We start from the raw sequence: 16012 nt of genomic DNA, 5'->3' as shown, positions 1-16012 counted from the left end.
ATTTGCTGGAGAACTGCTTTTGCCAAATAGTGCTGCTGAATTATTTTTTATATATAACAGAGTCCATTCATCTTTATCTAGTACTGCATTTTACTTTATGAGGATCCAATTCTACTTGTCTTACTCTAGAGAGTAAGCCTGGCTACTTCCAAAGGACTATTCGTTCTCTAAGTCAATCAGAGTTTACATTTTAAGCATTATAATTGGGAGGCGTGGTAAAGAGAGAGGAAGTCAGGGCATGTTATTTATCTTCATAAAGAATCCCGTCATCCTGAAAAATAAAATTGCCTTTTTTTGAGTAAGTAATGTCTCGTAAGCAGATGCAATGTTTCCTACAAACAATGTGTAGAACTTTGTTATTAGGCAAAATTAAGAACTGAAAGTTTATGGCAATAATCTGCCATAAAGCAATGGAAATAAATAAAGCAAATGCTGAAGCAATAAAAAAAATCTGTTTTTCTGGACTCTGTCACATAGATGAAAACATGTTGCTGGGTTATATATGGCATTCAAACCATTGTTTTCACTATTATACTGAAACTGTAATTTTTACTTTTTAGAATTGTGTATAACTTATTTCTGATCTGCCTCAGGCTGTTTTGTGGTGTTGGGGGCTATTTATTTCTCTCTATGTATGGTTTCTCTTGCTTTTCTCAATGTACTTGTCTTCAGAGTCATTAGCCAGACTGATGTTGTTTCCTCTACCAATTTCTTGTAGAAAGGGTTCCTTTGTTAACTTCTATTTGTGCCTCTGGGCAGTGGGGTGTGCAGAACTGATCCTGGTCCTGCACGTGATCCCTCAAAACTAGGTTGCTCTTTTGGTACCCACTCCTCTGGAACCCAGATCTCTCTTCTTTTCACTTAAAATGGGAGTGGGGAGAGAAAGCATTGAAAAAGAGATGTCAAGAAAGAGCGCTTCATTTCACCAGCAATTCTGAGTATTTAATACTAGCCATGAGCACGATCACAGAATCATAGAATGGTTTGGGTTGGAAGGGACCTTAAAGACCATCTAGTTCCAACCCCCCTGCTGTGGGCAGGGACACCTTCCACTAGACCAGATTGCTCAAAGCCCCATCCAACCTGGCCTTGAACACTTCCAGGGACGGGGCATCCACAACTCCTCTGGGCAACCTGTTCCAGTGCCTCACCACTCTCACAGTGAAGAATTTCTTCCTTATATCTAATCTAAATCTCGGCTCTTTCAGTTTAAAGCCGTTACCCCTTGTCCTATCACTACATGCCCTTGTAGAATGTCCCTCTCCAGCTTTCTTGTAGGCCCCCTTCAGGTACTGGAAGCTGCTATAAGGTCTCCCTGGCGTCTTCTCTTCTCCAGGCTGAACATACATGGCTGATGTCTCAGCCATAGTTAGATACCCATGAAAGGGAAATTTTGAAGATATTTGTGACTTTACGAAGCTTCTGATGTATTTCTCTATTTGAACAAACCTAGAAAAGATGACTGACACATCCCTGCACAGTCGCTCCTCCCTAGTCCCCACTGGCAGAGCAAAAGTGGCCGAGCTCTCTGCAGGCCAGCTGAGCAAATTCCCTTATGGACCACGTCTGCTAATTATACCCCACTTACGGACATCTCAGATTTAAAAGGTTCTTAGCAAATTCCCTTGTTGGAATAACTGTTACTTTCCTTAACCAAATAGATAGAATTAATTAATTTTCCATTACATTTTTCTTAAACTCAAGACATTTTTACATGTCCTTTGTAATAAGGTAATAGGGCAGTAAGTAGTGGACTCATCATCACTTAAACCAATTAAACTACTCTGCTTTGCTATCCTATTTTTTAAGTGCACGTCAGGCAGGTGTCTTATCCCTTCAGACAATACGTAACTCTAATGGAACAATCCTGCAGAATTCAGAAGGGGAGAAAGCAACAGAGAACTGTGGAGATTGATCCAGAGATTTCCAGCAGAGAGTTTAAAAAGCAGGAACCTGAAGTTAAGTGGACTTTTCCCTTGAAATCCCTTCACTGCTGGTTTGCAGACTCCCCTCCGTCTAGCCCTATGAACTTTGTATCTCCTTTTCTAGAGTAGCTTGTACAGAAATGCCAGGCAGTGGTGTCCTCCGGTCCTCACCCAGCCCCACCGCCTCTCCCACAGCCAACTGCGTGCAGAAGCTCCAGATGTATTTGTATATTGAGGTTATAGTCCTGGAGCTGATGGCTAACACTTGCCCTCATACAGTATTAGTAACGAAATTAATTTTTGGATCCTGCCCAGAGAATAGATGAGCACAGGGCTTTTTCTTGGCTTTGATTGACCTGATGCTAAAAGGAGGTATCTCCTCCAATATTTTATCCATTCAGTATATCTCCGTAGTGGCATTATAATTAGCTGTTAAACTCTATCATATGGTTCATAAAAAAGACATACAGAGATCATTATTCAGTTGTGGGGGATTTTGCTATAAGGGTATGCATAAATATTTAAAAGGCCATGCTCCTGGTTTTGGGTCATGACATCAGCCTAATCCTGAGCTAAAATCTGCCATTTTTCTTCTTTTTTTTTTTCACTTGAGCCCAGTAAATCTGAACTCTTCACATTAAGCCCTTCCTATTGATGTTTTATAGGAGATCTCGCCTTTTCATCACTGCTTTGTGATTGAGCACTTGAGGTCCTTAATACTTACTCCGAAGGCATGAGAATCACTCCATGGTATTTCCCATCTGCACTGTGGCTGCACTTGCTCCTCTTTGCAAATCATACACATAGGCATATAAGTGATTTGACTTAGTCCCCTTTCAGGTTAAATAGAAAATGTTTGATGGAGTGTTGAGCTTATTGCATTATAGATCTGACATAAATTCCACAAATGGACAGGAAAGATTTTTTTTTTTTTTTTTTTACCCTCACAAATGAAAATTCCTTTTAGGTGTTGATGATCAGCTGCACTTTAAATGAACCTGAATTAGGAGGTAATTTTTCTTCTGCAGAAGCAAGTGTAGAAAATACCGCCTGTGAAGTGGTGGTTTTCATATTGTGTCACAGTTGTAAAACTTTAGCCTTTCCAGGCTGCCTGCATCTTTTGTGAGACTGTAAATTGCTGCATTTTCTCTATTGCTACTCCACCAAAAAAGTGTAGTTGGAAATCCAAATTGTCATCTTCTCGTCTTCCTGGAATCACTCAGTGATACCCCAGAGCTAAAAACCACTTTATTGTACAGCAAAATTGAGCTTGATTTTCCTTCCTCCTGCTAAGCTGTGGGGTACGCCCCAACCTGGCTGGGGGCTGGGGGTGCAGGGGAAGGGTTGCACTGCAGATGAACTGCTCAAGATTTATTTCTTTGCAGCTTTGGAAAACAATCTTGTATTTTCAATGTCAGATGGCTTGGGAAGTAAAAGTGAAGAATGAGCTGAAGAAATGTGGCAGTAAACATCCCTGTGTAAAAAGCAGCAGCTGGATATTGCCTGGACATTAGTACAAATCCTTCCCATATCCAGGCTGACCCACACACTGTTTTCATTACCAAATGGGATAAGAAAGCCTGATAAGAAAATGAGCTCCGTGAGGTGTTTTTTGTGCTGTCTTTTTTTTTTCTATAGCTATTGTAAGAAAAGAACCAGAAAAACAAGATAAGAGTGAAGGTTTCCAAAGCCAGTGTTAAAACCATGAGCTAACGGTCAAATAAATAAGGGATGAAATCAAGAGGAAAAAAGGGTGTATTGGTATTAAGCAGTGAATCCTGGGCCGTAATAATCTCAAATAGCAAGGGTTTGGGGCCTCAGTAGATGCTGAAATTACAGTGACCCTCGGAAGAGTCAATATAGAAAGAATATAGAAAGAATTTTCAGTCGTGCTGAAAATAGACTGCTCCTCACAGGAGCATTGGGAAAATCAGTGTTACACAAGTGTCTTGAATATCGGCTCTCAGGTGGAGTGTTTAGAGATGGAAATTCCAAGAATAAAACTTTTGGCTGCAAATTAGGCGAATTTTGGAGACATGAACTTGGAACTCTCTGGTGCTAGATTTATGCATTTAATTGCTATCCATTTTTTAGCGTGTTTAATCCCCTCTCATGCAAAGTGGGGAGTTAATTTGTGAGTGCATTTTTTCTGAACAATCAATTAGCTCTAATTAATTAGCTATACAACCAAATTCTGGGTTCTTCTTTTTTTTTTTTTTTTTTTTGGAAGTTTACGATTCACAATAAAAAAATCCCAGTGCCAATATAAAACACAAATGAAAACCTATTGCTTCTAATTTGAATTCAGTCATTGAATTTAAAGGCAACTAAGAACTCTTTTGTTAATAGGGTATAAAAATCTTTCTGTCGTAGGGTTTTTTTCTTATTTTAATGATGAGTGTAAGTGAGGTTTATGGACTTCTCTTCATCATAATCTACAGTAAGCAAGGTCTATAAATTCACTGAAAATATGGCAATGATTCATTCTTGAACCTTTTATTCTAAAATCCTAGCTTTTGGTAACTCCCAGATTCAAAGGAAAGTTGTTCTTTTATTTCATAAGCCTTTACCTGCCCCCCCTTCAATTTTGAAATGTTTTTTTCTTCCACGTTTCTTTTTATGAAAGCCAGCTTTCTCCATTCATCTGGGAGATGGATTGACACAGAAGTGTCATGAGAGGGTCAGTCCTGTCTATTAGAGAAATCTGGCCCCAGTCCAGTAAAGTTTAATTAGCATGCAGATAGCTTGAGACATCTGAGTTGTCTCATTAAAATCCATGGGACTACTGGAAGGTGTAAAGTGAAGTGTGGATTTAGGTGCTTGGCTGGATACATGAACGATTCCCCTTTGATATAAACGATCTATTTCAATACAAGGCAGCAGTCAAATCACTAAAAAAATGTTTTTCTGGATAAGTATACTGTAAATCCTTAGAAAGATTTAATGATGGGCCATTCTGTCATCCTGTGTTTCATAAGCAGAGAAATAAAACTTTTTCCACTGCGTGTACATTTTCTCCATATTAATTTGGAACTGCCTGTGTTATCACGGAGCGGTTGCAGCGAGTCACTTTTGCCCTAACACTTATTTATCCCACGTAGTATTTCCAGCAAGTAGATTAAAAACATGAAGCGCAGCTGAGAAGACAGGGACCAAGTCTCTCTCATGTTTCCACGTATTTGAGCGGTCTGTGTTGGTTTTGTCTTGAAGTGTCCTTTCCAAACTCGCTGTTTCTATACCTGTTCTGAAGCCATAGCACGTAAAAATGTGTGAAGTTCATCAGTGCTGTTTCAAAAGCCTCCCCAATAGACAGTCCCAGTACTTCCTTGGTACCATATTCTGGAGACTGATTAAATGACCTCTTTCTCTTTTGTGTTTTATTTCTCTTTTTACTTTTTTTCTCCTACTATCAAATATTTCTAATTTAAGCCTTGCCTCTTTCTAGAACAATTTCCCTTGCAGAATGAGCCAAGCCTCTGCTCATTATCACCTCAAAAATCATTTTTAGAAACTCAATTTCTCGATGAAAAATATTTTTCCCACCTGTAATGTAAACCAGCTGAGTCTTCAAATAATATTTTTCATATAGTTACATATTCTGTTCCCCTGAGAGGCACCGTCTTACTTAAACAGGAACATCCTGCCATGGAGCTACAAGTAAGCTCGCTTCTACATGTTGTTCTCATCTTTATGTTTCAACTTTCAAGTTGACTCTGGTTTTACTGGTGGAAATATCAAATAACCAAGTCGGTGGCATTTGATCCTTTTGTGATTTTCTGTTGTACTTTTATGAGAAAGTTACTTCTTCCTACGGCAAGGTAAGCAGTTTACCCCAGCAGCTTTGATTACTTAATAGGGAAGACATCTGGCTTTGCATTGCTGTGCAGCCCTCCTTCCCCACCCTTGAGGTTCAGGCTGCCAGTCTCCTTACTGGCAGAAGCATTGGGGACAGACAAAATTCTTAAAGAATTTTAATTTTCCGGATTGGTGGCTTTCAGTTTTGCAAGCTGTGACATATCGCTGTGGGAGCATCCTTGCAGATTCCTCGGTGCCTGCAGATCTTCATTACCAGAAGCAGCTCTAGTTAATGACATGGATAGTGTTTGTCTTTTGTCCTGTTGGAGAGAACAAATTGTGGAAAAGGTGTGAGATGCAGGGCCAGAAAGATTATCCTCATTTAGTTACAAGTCTGACATTACCTTCTGATTTCTGCAGCTTATTTTGACTTTTATAGTCTCATTATAGAGGATTCATCCTGGTACTCTTCATCCTCCAAGAATCCTCCTCAGTTCTTATGAAGACAAAGGCTTTTTTGCACCCCAGTAGATAGATCAATTTTCAGCTGCCTCCTCAGACCAGGTGATCTTAAACTGTAGATCTTCAACTTCCCATCTTTGATGCGTGCCCTCTCTGTTGGGCTATGGAATATAAGACTATATCTGTATCCCCAGTTTGGAAAATTTCTATTTAAATTTCCAAATTGGTTTTATGAGACATGCCTGCAAATATCTTGCCTGATCCAAAATATTTTTTGCTCTGTTGAAAATCCTAAACCAACAACAAAAAAATCGGCTTTAGGTTAATCAAATATTGAACAGAACATTTTGTACAGCTCTGGAATCCATAAACTAAAATGTCTGCAGGTTAAAAACTAGAACCAGAAGCCCATATACAGCACAATGCATCTTACTGCAAAATCCTCTTTTCAGAGTTTCTCCAGTGTGCTCTCTGCTGTCACACATTGTATTTGATGATGGTTGTACGTGTTTACCGAGAGCAGAATATTAGAAAGATAACCGTTTTAAAATGCTAGATGTCCTTTCTATAACTGTGGTCGCTATCTGATGTTTTAGCCTAGACACGTCCTTCCTAAGCCCAGCTGTTAGTGATCTCTGCGAAGAGCTCGTTGGCATTGCACTTGATCCGCATCTCACTGAGGTTAATGGAAGGACTCTCATTGCCTTCGAGTTTTGCATTACCACCCAGTGACACCAAATTCCTGCAATCTTTCTGAGAAGCGCAGAATTCACAGGCAAAGCTGATTCCACCACGTTTTCTGTTCCGTATATAGGTTATCGTATAGACTCTTCCTCTGTGTCGCTGGCAGTCAGTAACCCCCTCTCGACGCTTTGTACAGTTCATGTTTTACTGCGTGCAAGTCCTCAGGCTTGTACAGAGCTTTCCAGGTAGGATCTTCCCAACGTTTTGTAAAACGGCATTGCCATTTACCTTGCTTCTGCCAAACGTTGCTTCCCTCACACGTCCAAAGGTTGTAGTTGACGTCTCTGAGGCACATACCCACTTGTAGGCTTGAGATCGGAAGCGTCCAGGCTTTCCTCTTCCCTGGTTTCCTTCTGTTAGACCCAGCAGAATTTACGGCGAAACTCCCTGTTCCTTCTAAGGATGAGATGTGACTCATTCCTGGCGAATTTTAGACTTCTGATGGATAGGTGTCTGCTCTGTGCCGGTCACAGAAGCTTGCTGTGCAGCCAAAGGAGAGAGAGGGGACAATTTGCCCAACCTCCCCGCAGACTTTGGAAGGTGCTTCTTTCCATAGATTACCGAAGGAGATGAAAGAACCAGCAGAGATTCATCCCTCACTCTTAAACAGCTGAAGTGATGTGAAATTCAGCTGAAGGGACGTGATACGCGGTCTCGCCTCCTTGCTGTGAAAGTCCAAAAGTTTGGCTGAGCAGCAGATACGCAGAAAGGTCCGTGCAGTTCTCTTCGTGTTGCTCCAGCTGTATTTCCAAGCTTTTGCTAGTAATAGTCACGCACCTATTGTATGTATCAAAATATTAAGAATCAGTCCTAGATCCGGATCTTGAAGAACTCCACTGGTAGCCACCTTCTACTCCGATATTCTCCATTGAGCATGATTTCTTGCCGTCTCTCCATAAACTAGCTCCTTTCAATTTTTGTATTCATCTCCATCTTCTCCACTTCAACTCTTTTTTTCCATGTCACTGTTTTGCATCATCACCCAGAATGCCTGTAACACATGAACCACACAAGAATATTTGGTCTTCAAGTTTGATACAGACCCTAGATCCATTGAGTGCTAACATAGCATTTTTTGACACTTTCCGAGCTTCCAGCTCACTGTGCTCCCTGCTGCCGGGCACTGGCCTTTGGAAACCCTGCAACGTGAACAGCAGAAACCCTGAGCCCTCTCCCTGAAATGAGTTGTTCTCACCTGGCTGAGTACATCATCTCATGTCCCGTTTGACGTATCTCAAAATAAAATAATGCCAAGAAGCTCCGCCAGAGTATTGCTATCAAGAGGATGGATGCTATATTGGTTTTACTTGGTGTCCATCATGATAACATATGGCCTGATATGCACAAATGCGTGTAGATTGAGAAAACTGCTGCTTTCGGACTTGACGCAGGATTGCACTGGTGTGCATGCTCCTGAAATCCTGAAACCAAGGGTGATACCGCAGTGAGTTCAGTATGGGCCTCGGGGAGGGGGCGGGAGCTGGGATTTGCACCTGGTAGCCATGTATCATCTAACTGATGGAGTGTTTAATAACCCTGCTGAGAAAACGAAACTTTTAAACAGTGAATCCATGCTGGGGCTGCTCAGTTACACCTGATCGGTATTGGTATCTCCTGCCTCTTGCGGTCCCAGTTCCAAGGTTTCTTCTTTTTTACTTGTGAGACTCCCGCTGAGTTGGAGAACATTAGATACCAAACTGATATTAATTTAATTAGCTACTCATTTGCATAAATTAGTTTATTTAGCATGTCAGCCTTCTGCATGCAGAATTCTCATCGAGAGGTCTTCTGCTTGGTTTTTTTAACGTCCTTTGGGGGAAGAGGGCTCAACTATTGTACTAATTACGTATTACAGGCATTGCCTTGGAAAACAGTCACTGCTGTAAAACATTTGCTGAAGAACTTGAAATATGCAGCTATGCATAAGGAAAATTTTCTCAGTTTCATTTTAGTTATGAGCATTACGATTTGCCTGTTGCTTTTGTGAGCTAAAGGGCAAAAAGATGCGCAAACCGAACTTACTAATCATCATTATGGCTTCTCATTAGCAATATCCAGGAGGGAACATCTGTTTTTGTGCAGAAAAGTGGGTCTTTAAGTCCAATTACTACAATTAATGAGTTACATATGAGAAACATGATTTTTACCACAAGATTTAGAAGATTACAATAGCAACCTACTCTGCATTTCACATGAGCTTCTCACCACCACATCAAATATTTACTTCTCCACCAGCCCATGAAAATCAAACAAGTCGCAATGCGAAGTCACTTGTACAAAAAAAGCCTCTTTGGGTCCATTATCTAACCAATAAACAGCATGGATGCAATTTTCTGCGGTGGCTGTATCTTATTATTTATTCTTCACGTCACAGTGATATCCCAGGACGCAATCCAGATTCCCTGTGACAGGAATCGGATAAATCTGTCTTTAGCAGGGCACGCGAGCGCTACTGGAATAGAAGTACGGCCACAGCTGCCAGCTGCAGGGGCCACAGCTGCACTTTGCTTCTTTGCTGAGCGCTGCAGGTGTTTTCAAAGCACTGGGGGAAAAAAAATGTTGAGAAGCCACAGTCTGTGCACCAGGCAGCGTAGAGTTAATTTGCCTGTGACGGTAGCTTCAGCACTTTGGTTTTTAGAATCAGGCTCTTGCGTTCCTCGGTGTGTAACTGCTGGGTGCGCGTTTTGAGTGTCGGTGTATGTGTATTGCCCCCCCCCGCCTTTGGAAATAATATTAAGAAATGGAAGTGAAAAACATTTCCTTTTTTTAAAAACTGATTTGAAAGTGCAGCGCTTAGAAGATTGAATCTTTGGGGATAGCTGTATCTTCTACTCTTAGTCTGAGATACAGGGAAGTTTGAAGGCCCAGTTATTAAAGAAGTCTTTTAGCTATTAAACTGGAGCTGGAAGAGCGAGCATATCTTTGTGGCGATCTCTTTTAGGTTGTATTGAGCTTTCACACGTTCATAGCTTCAGCTAAACGGGAGCTATCTGCAATTCTCAGCCTTACAGAGAGGGTGTTTGTGAGTCTCTCCCTCTCTGCCCTCGTCTTGCAGCTCTTTACCGGCACGCACTTTTAATGAACAGGCTGTTGGCAACTGGATTTCGGGAGGGATTTTGTTCTCTCTTCTGCTCCATTGTGGTTTCTCTGCCTTAAACTAATTAAAAATATAAACGCAATTCTTTGAAATGCCGGAAAATTAATCTGCAACTCTTGTCTCCCGGCTACTCGCTGGAGCTGTAAGGATACGGTCATGACTGCAGCGATTCGGTGGGATTTGGGGAGCGAGAGCCGTGGCTGCTCCAGCTGCACGGAGCTGTTCTCCAGGCAGCCCCGCTCCGGGCTCAGGAGCAGTGCTTTCATGGTATGTTAATGAGCTATAAGAAAAGAGAGGTTATCACTTGGGAATCTAGTGATGAAGAAAACAAACAGGTGTTTAAACTCAAGATTCATAAAAAGACGGTTTGGTGTTGCGTGGAAACTGGGTGGGTTTCTGATCTGAGACGGGGATTTTGGAGTGAGCATCCCATGTGGGTGGAGACGTCTCCCGTGCTCCCGGTCCCTGCGTCTCAGCTCCAGAGCCACGGGCATCCTCGTACAAACCCGTCCTGTGGCTCATCCTTTGGACACCCCTTCCTCTCTGCAGATTTTATGGCTGGAGTGTCTCAAGACCTATTTTCCTCTTTCTGGGTCCAATTCTGATGCAGTGGCCGATAGCCTACTTGACTTACTGAGGCTGATGCCTTTTAATACCTCTAATAAGCACAATCGGCTACTAAAGCGATGGCTGCCGTTGTTATCATTATTATGGTACATATTTTCTTAACAGAAAAAAGGCAGGGAACTTGCTGAAGGTCATAGTGGAGGAAAGATATAGAAAAAAGTTATTTATTTATGATTCGTCTTCTTGATTTCAATGGGAGTCAAATGAGCAGAGTAAAAACTGTGGTGGAGTCCCATGGGAGATGGAAACCTGCCCTGTGAGACTCCAAAGTGCCAGAGGGGATCTGCTGTTACCAGGCTGGGGGGATTTGACAGTCCCTGGTATGTGATGCCCTCTGCCAAGCAAGTATCAGCCTGGGGATTGCATTTCTAAAGGTATGAACATGAAACTTGCCTTAGGGCACAAGTAGGCATCAAGTGGTTTAATGTTGATAAAATGGGAAGAATAAATTTTGGGAAACTAGGTGGCTGAAAAGAAGTGCCAGAGACACTCGCTGGAATGAGTTTGGCCTTACGCGGGTCGTAGGGATGTTTAAGCCGTAGCTTCGGGGGGAGCAGGATTACTCTGGCAGCAAGAAAGCTTGAAATTGCCGTCCCATTTTTGGCCTTGAATCTGTGATGCATGAGATACATGATCTCAGTTTGGCTTTGTATGGCAACTTTCATTTTAAAACTACCCCAGTGTCGTGTGTGCCTCTATTTCAACTGACAGCCCTTGTATCTCCAGCAGAGCCTTGCGTAGAGCCGGGCACCTTGTGCTGAGTGGAGGCAGATTGTCCAGGACAAAGGTTTTATTCTTTGATGTTCTAAATCATTAAAAGAGACAAAAGAATTTTTAATTTCCTCTAGAAGAGAGCTGAGACATCTCAGTTGGTGCATCTTTAAAGGGCAGCACTTCCAACAGTGCTGCTGCTGCTGCCACCTCTTTTGCCGAGCAGCAGGAGCGCGGCGCGGTGCGGTGGGCAGGAGGAGTTTCAGCAGAGATGCTGAAGAAGGGAAGTCCCTTCCTGTCAAAAAAAAAAAATCTATTTTGATTTTTTTTCCTCCTTCCGAGCTGGGATAAAAAGTCAGAAACAACTTTTTTTTTTGAGAAGGTTGAAAGACAATTTTTATTGTAGCTTGTTCACTAACCCACCTGGAGGGCTGCTGTCAGCTTGAGGGAGTTAGAAACAAAAACAGACGAGAACCATGGAAGTAACTGCCATTCCCCAAGCCTGACCGCTGCTCTCTGCTCTTCGATCTCACTTTCCCCCTCAAACGCAACGTCAAACTGACAGTTCCCTGCCAGGCAGGGGCCACGGAGCCCAAGTTTTCATTATCTTCCAGGAGTACCGGCTTTGTAGGTGCTTTTCCCAGGAAAATTTCAAGTTTCCGTATGAAAACGTTTGTTTTTGCAGAATAGCATTCTTCATCAAAAAGTAATGTCAACGGGAAACTGCAAACCTGCTGCGACTGTGAGTCCTCTTTCGGGAGCGGAGCCCGTGAAATACAATTGAAGAATTGTTAGGAGGTGTTTGTGTTGGCTCCTCCGGGAAGATGTAGTGTCTGCCTAGGAAGGGGCCTCTACCTTTACACTGAAAACACAAGCAGCTATGGTAAAACCAGCTGCATTTTGCCTCTAATCCCAAAATTTCACTGCAGTCCCCTTTTCCATACCTACAGGTTCCCAGTGTGACTTTTGTTTCTTCTTCCAGGGCCTAACCTCCCCAAGGCTCAGGTTAAAACAGCATCCCTTGGCTTGGCAGGAAAAGCCAGGTCGCCTCTGCTGCCCGTCTCGGTGCCCACGGCCCCGGAGGTCACGGAAGAGGGCCACAAGGCGACGGAGGACTCTGCGAACGTAAGAACCGTCTTTCAGAGCCAGCCTTCTTGCCATCTGACCTTCCAGTTATATTCTCTAATCCCCAATCTGCACATTAGTTTTTAGATAACGGTCTGTCCCTCCTTACCTAAGGTATTACGCTGCGGCTGATAGCTGTTAGAAAGCTAGTATAAAGTTCTGGCAGCCGGCAAAACTTTGCTCTTGACTTTAATGGACTTTGGCGTGTGTGAGACAGGGGAGAAGCGAGTGCTTCAATTCTGTGTTAATATTATCCATGGGACAACTCGCACAACCTCTCCTGAGCGCTCTGAGATATCGGGAGGAGAGAAAGAGGGGGTGAGAAGTGCGATAGGGAAGAGGAAAATTTTGGCAGGAAAAATGAGTATATAGTAATACCAGATAATGGTGAGAAAAATAACATTAAAGAAGTAGATAAGTGAAACTGAAAAGGTGGTGAAATTAGAATAATCCTTTCACTCCTATTAAGGCTCTCTTACAGAAAGGTCTCATGTGGTCCAGAAGATGAAACAGTGCAAAAGAAAAGGAATAAGGAAAAAAAAGAAATATATTAAATACATGTTGTATATCTCCTCTTTTCATCTGCTTGCACAGGAGAATTTTTTGCTAGGCACTGTAGCAGTGACTCGTCCAACATCTTGTTAGTGAATCCTTTTATGTTTTCAACCTGGCTAAAGGGAAAGAAAGATTTGCTTTAGACGTACATATGGAGGGTTTGGGTCTGCTGCCTGATGAATGCAGGACAACAGTGTTTGACTCCTGCTCGTCATTATCAACAGCATAAAAATATACTTCTGCATATAGTTGCGGAAGGATTCTCACGTTTTGCTGGGAAAAGGGGACGCAGAACGATGTAAGAGACATGGAATCTCCTACTGGAATGGGAACGGGAAGGAAAATGCCCTCCGTGGTAAAATTGCTGGCATAAGGAGTAATTTAACACAGGACATTGGACAACACATTTCGGCTCTCAGTACCGTATTTTATCACAGCAGCATGATTTAGCTCTCAGGAGAGACACTGCTCAAGCTCCCTTGAGGGCAGTTACAGGCAATACCAGTGCAGGCAACAAGCTCATCGGGTGGTCAGAATTTGGGGAGAAAGGCTAAAATTTGGGGAATTTTTTTTTTCAGCTTGACTCTGCGGGTGCCCTTTTAAGCAGCCTGCTCCATCCCACCTCGGCCACTGCAGGGCTTAGACAGCACTTTCAGATCCTTTGCTTGGTAAACCCCACATAAATAGCTAATGTTTGAGCTCCCTCTCAGTGTCTGAAAGCAGAGCGTCACTCCTCCTGCTCTTGCCTCGGTAATTTTTGAGGTCAGTGGTTCCCAAGAATAGGTGCAGTGCTGGTAATTTTAGGTTTCGCTGCAGATTCTCAGTTGACCGTACCCCAAAGGATTACTTTCTTCCAGCCCAGTTAGGTGCCTCTGAAAACTGTTCCCAATCCTCTGCTCCCACTAAAAGCGATGGTGGAAATTCCCAACCACTAGCAAGGGCTGAGAAGTTCAGCTACTTGCTGAAGGAACGGTTGCAGCCTGCCCTAGGATAGGGCATGTTTAGATGAGCATTTGATGTCTCTGTTGGGTGCTAAAAAATGTTTTCCTAGTCCCCCCAAGCATGGACACACGTAGCGTAAGGGAGGGAGCTGGGGAAATGGGGTCTTGGGGAAGGGTCATTAACATTTAATATTGCTCTAGCATGGTCACCCCTGGTTTTTAGCTCACGTGTTGAGCCCAGAGAGGCTTCGCTATCCCGCCTGTAAGTGTCAGCCCATCCTTGAACACTCCCGGTCCCTGAGGACCGTGCAGGGAAGATGTCCTGGGGGCGGCCCTGGGAGTCCGGGGCTCTGTGCCGGGGGGGTTGCGGTTCCCATCCCGCTGCCCGCTTATCTGTGTGTGTGTGTGTGTCTTCACTCGCAGGTTTATGAGCAGGATGATCTGAGTGAACAGATGGCCAGTTTGGAGGGGCTAATGAAGCAACTCAATGCTATCACAGGCTCAGCCTTCTAACAGCTCTTGACGAAGCGATAATTATCCCGGAGCATTGCAGCATACCAGGATTTCATGCATACCACCCACGTACACCACCCCATAAAATCATCTTGTTCCCAGTACCACTCCTTCAGCGCAAGGAAGATTCCTGCAAAGTCCTAAAAGGAATGATAAAAAGAAGAAAAAGGAAAGAATAATAATGGAAATGTTACAGAACTGTAGATCTGGCATCTGAAATGATGAAAGCGTGGCAAGGCGAATGACGACGTCACGGCGGAGTCGTAGCTGGTGCCACCGGATTGCTCATTTTGATCTACTAGTCTTCATAGAGCTCAAGTTGTCATGACTAACTCATGTTTTACTCCGTAGAGGTTTGTAGCTCTTTGTATAGATCTAGTCTTACCTCATGCAAGTATGTTTTTAAACATAGACCATGCCGTTAATGAGACAGTGTCGTAGGTCACTCGTTTGTTTTTTTTTAAATACGTAATTACTGACTATAAAAACACCCACAGCAAATAATCACACCACCACACCAAAAATTTGGAAGTTTTCCCAACAGCACAAAATGAAAAGACAAATTACTAATTTCTTTTGTCATCTCCATCACTCATCTCACACGAGTGGTGGGGATTAGCGAGTTGCTGTAAAATTCAGCCATTTTAGCAAGCGTTTGTAAAGCCTCCCGTAGTTAATGTTTTCTGTGTGGCCAACAGAGAACCAGGAATGTAAAAAAAAAAAAAAAAAAAAGAGAGAGAAAACAAAAGTCTGCATTGGTGGCCTGCTGCCAGCCAGCCAGCGTGCACTTGCAAAAAGAGGACGCAATACGCAATCTTCTCTGGCAGGCAGTCGTGACATGGTTAAGCTTGTAATAAAACCTGTCTGCGTGTGGGTGGCCTTTATGCCGGACCGCCCTGTGATGGCATTGGGACGCACCGCTGGGGCCACCGCGAGCCGGAGCGGAGAGGAAAACAGAGCTGAAGTTTCTCTGAGCCTTTCCCATCCCCATATCCCCCGGGATGGCTCTGCTCCGAGGACCCATCCACCCGGGATGGTGGTGGGTAGAGGATGAGGAGGGTGAAGGGGCAGCAGGCGCTTCCCGCAGGCAGGACACGAGCCCGGGGGAAGAACCACAGAGGCCGGTAAACAACTGATAAATTAATTAGGAAGGCTTTTCTGCAAGCGTGATATTTCCTGGTTGAGATCCACGAGAACAGCAAGCGAGGAGCGGTGAGCGGCAGGACACCGTGAGCCATCGTTAGGGATTCCCTCTCCCTCTTGTCCTAGCGCTTTAGCTGCGCATTACAGTGTTTATTGACAATGATAACTGCTTGAATTGACTGAATTTTGTGTGCATACATTTTATTGCTACATTTTCAGCTGCATTCAGCGTTAATCCCTGTTTATGCAGCTGAATCACCAAAAGGGATCTAATTTGCATATTTATCAGTTAGGAGGCTGCAAAACCCAATAAGAGAGTTTCAGATGAATTATTCCATTCAGCTCTGCCTTTGATTTCAAGCTTGAGTGGGTCA

The 16012-nt window shown here is 43.2% G+C and overlaps 1 protein-coding gene across 1 annotated transcript in view; it reads left to right on the top strand.

The window, feature by feature from the left end:
* The window catches only part of DCC (DCC netrin 1 receptor), a 189834-nt gene extending 175339 nt beyond the window's left edge, over positions 1 to 14495 (top strand). Inside the window, exons 22-23 of the mRNA XM_009584865.1 lie at positions 12344 to 12486; positions 14406 to 14495. Of these exons, the coding sequence (XP_009583160.1) occupies positions 12344 to 12486; positions 14406 to 14495 (233 nt within the window). The remainder of the gene's footprint in view (positions 1 to 12343; positions 12487 to 14405) is intronic.
* The last annotated feature ends 1517 nt before the right edge of the window (positions 14496 to 16012 follow it).

The sequence above is a fragment of the Fulmarus glacialis genome, unplaced genomic scaffold (genome assembly GCF_000690835.1).
Source record: "Fulmarus glacialis isolate BGI_N327 unplaced genomic scaffold, ASM69083v1 scaffold8940, whole genome shotgun sequence".
Lineage (NCBI taxonomy): Eukaryota > Metazoa > Chordata > Aves > Procellariiformes > Procellariidae > Fulmarus > Fulmarus glacialis.
Note: the sequence above shows the minus strand (reverse complement) of the source record. Positions and strands in the feature narration are given on the sequence as shown.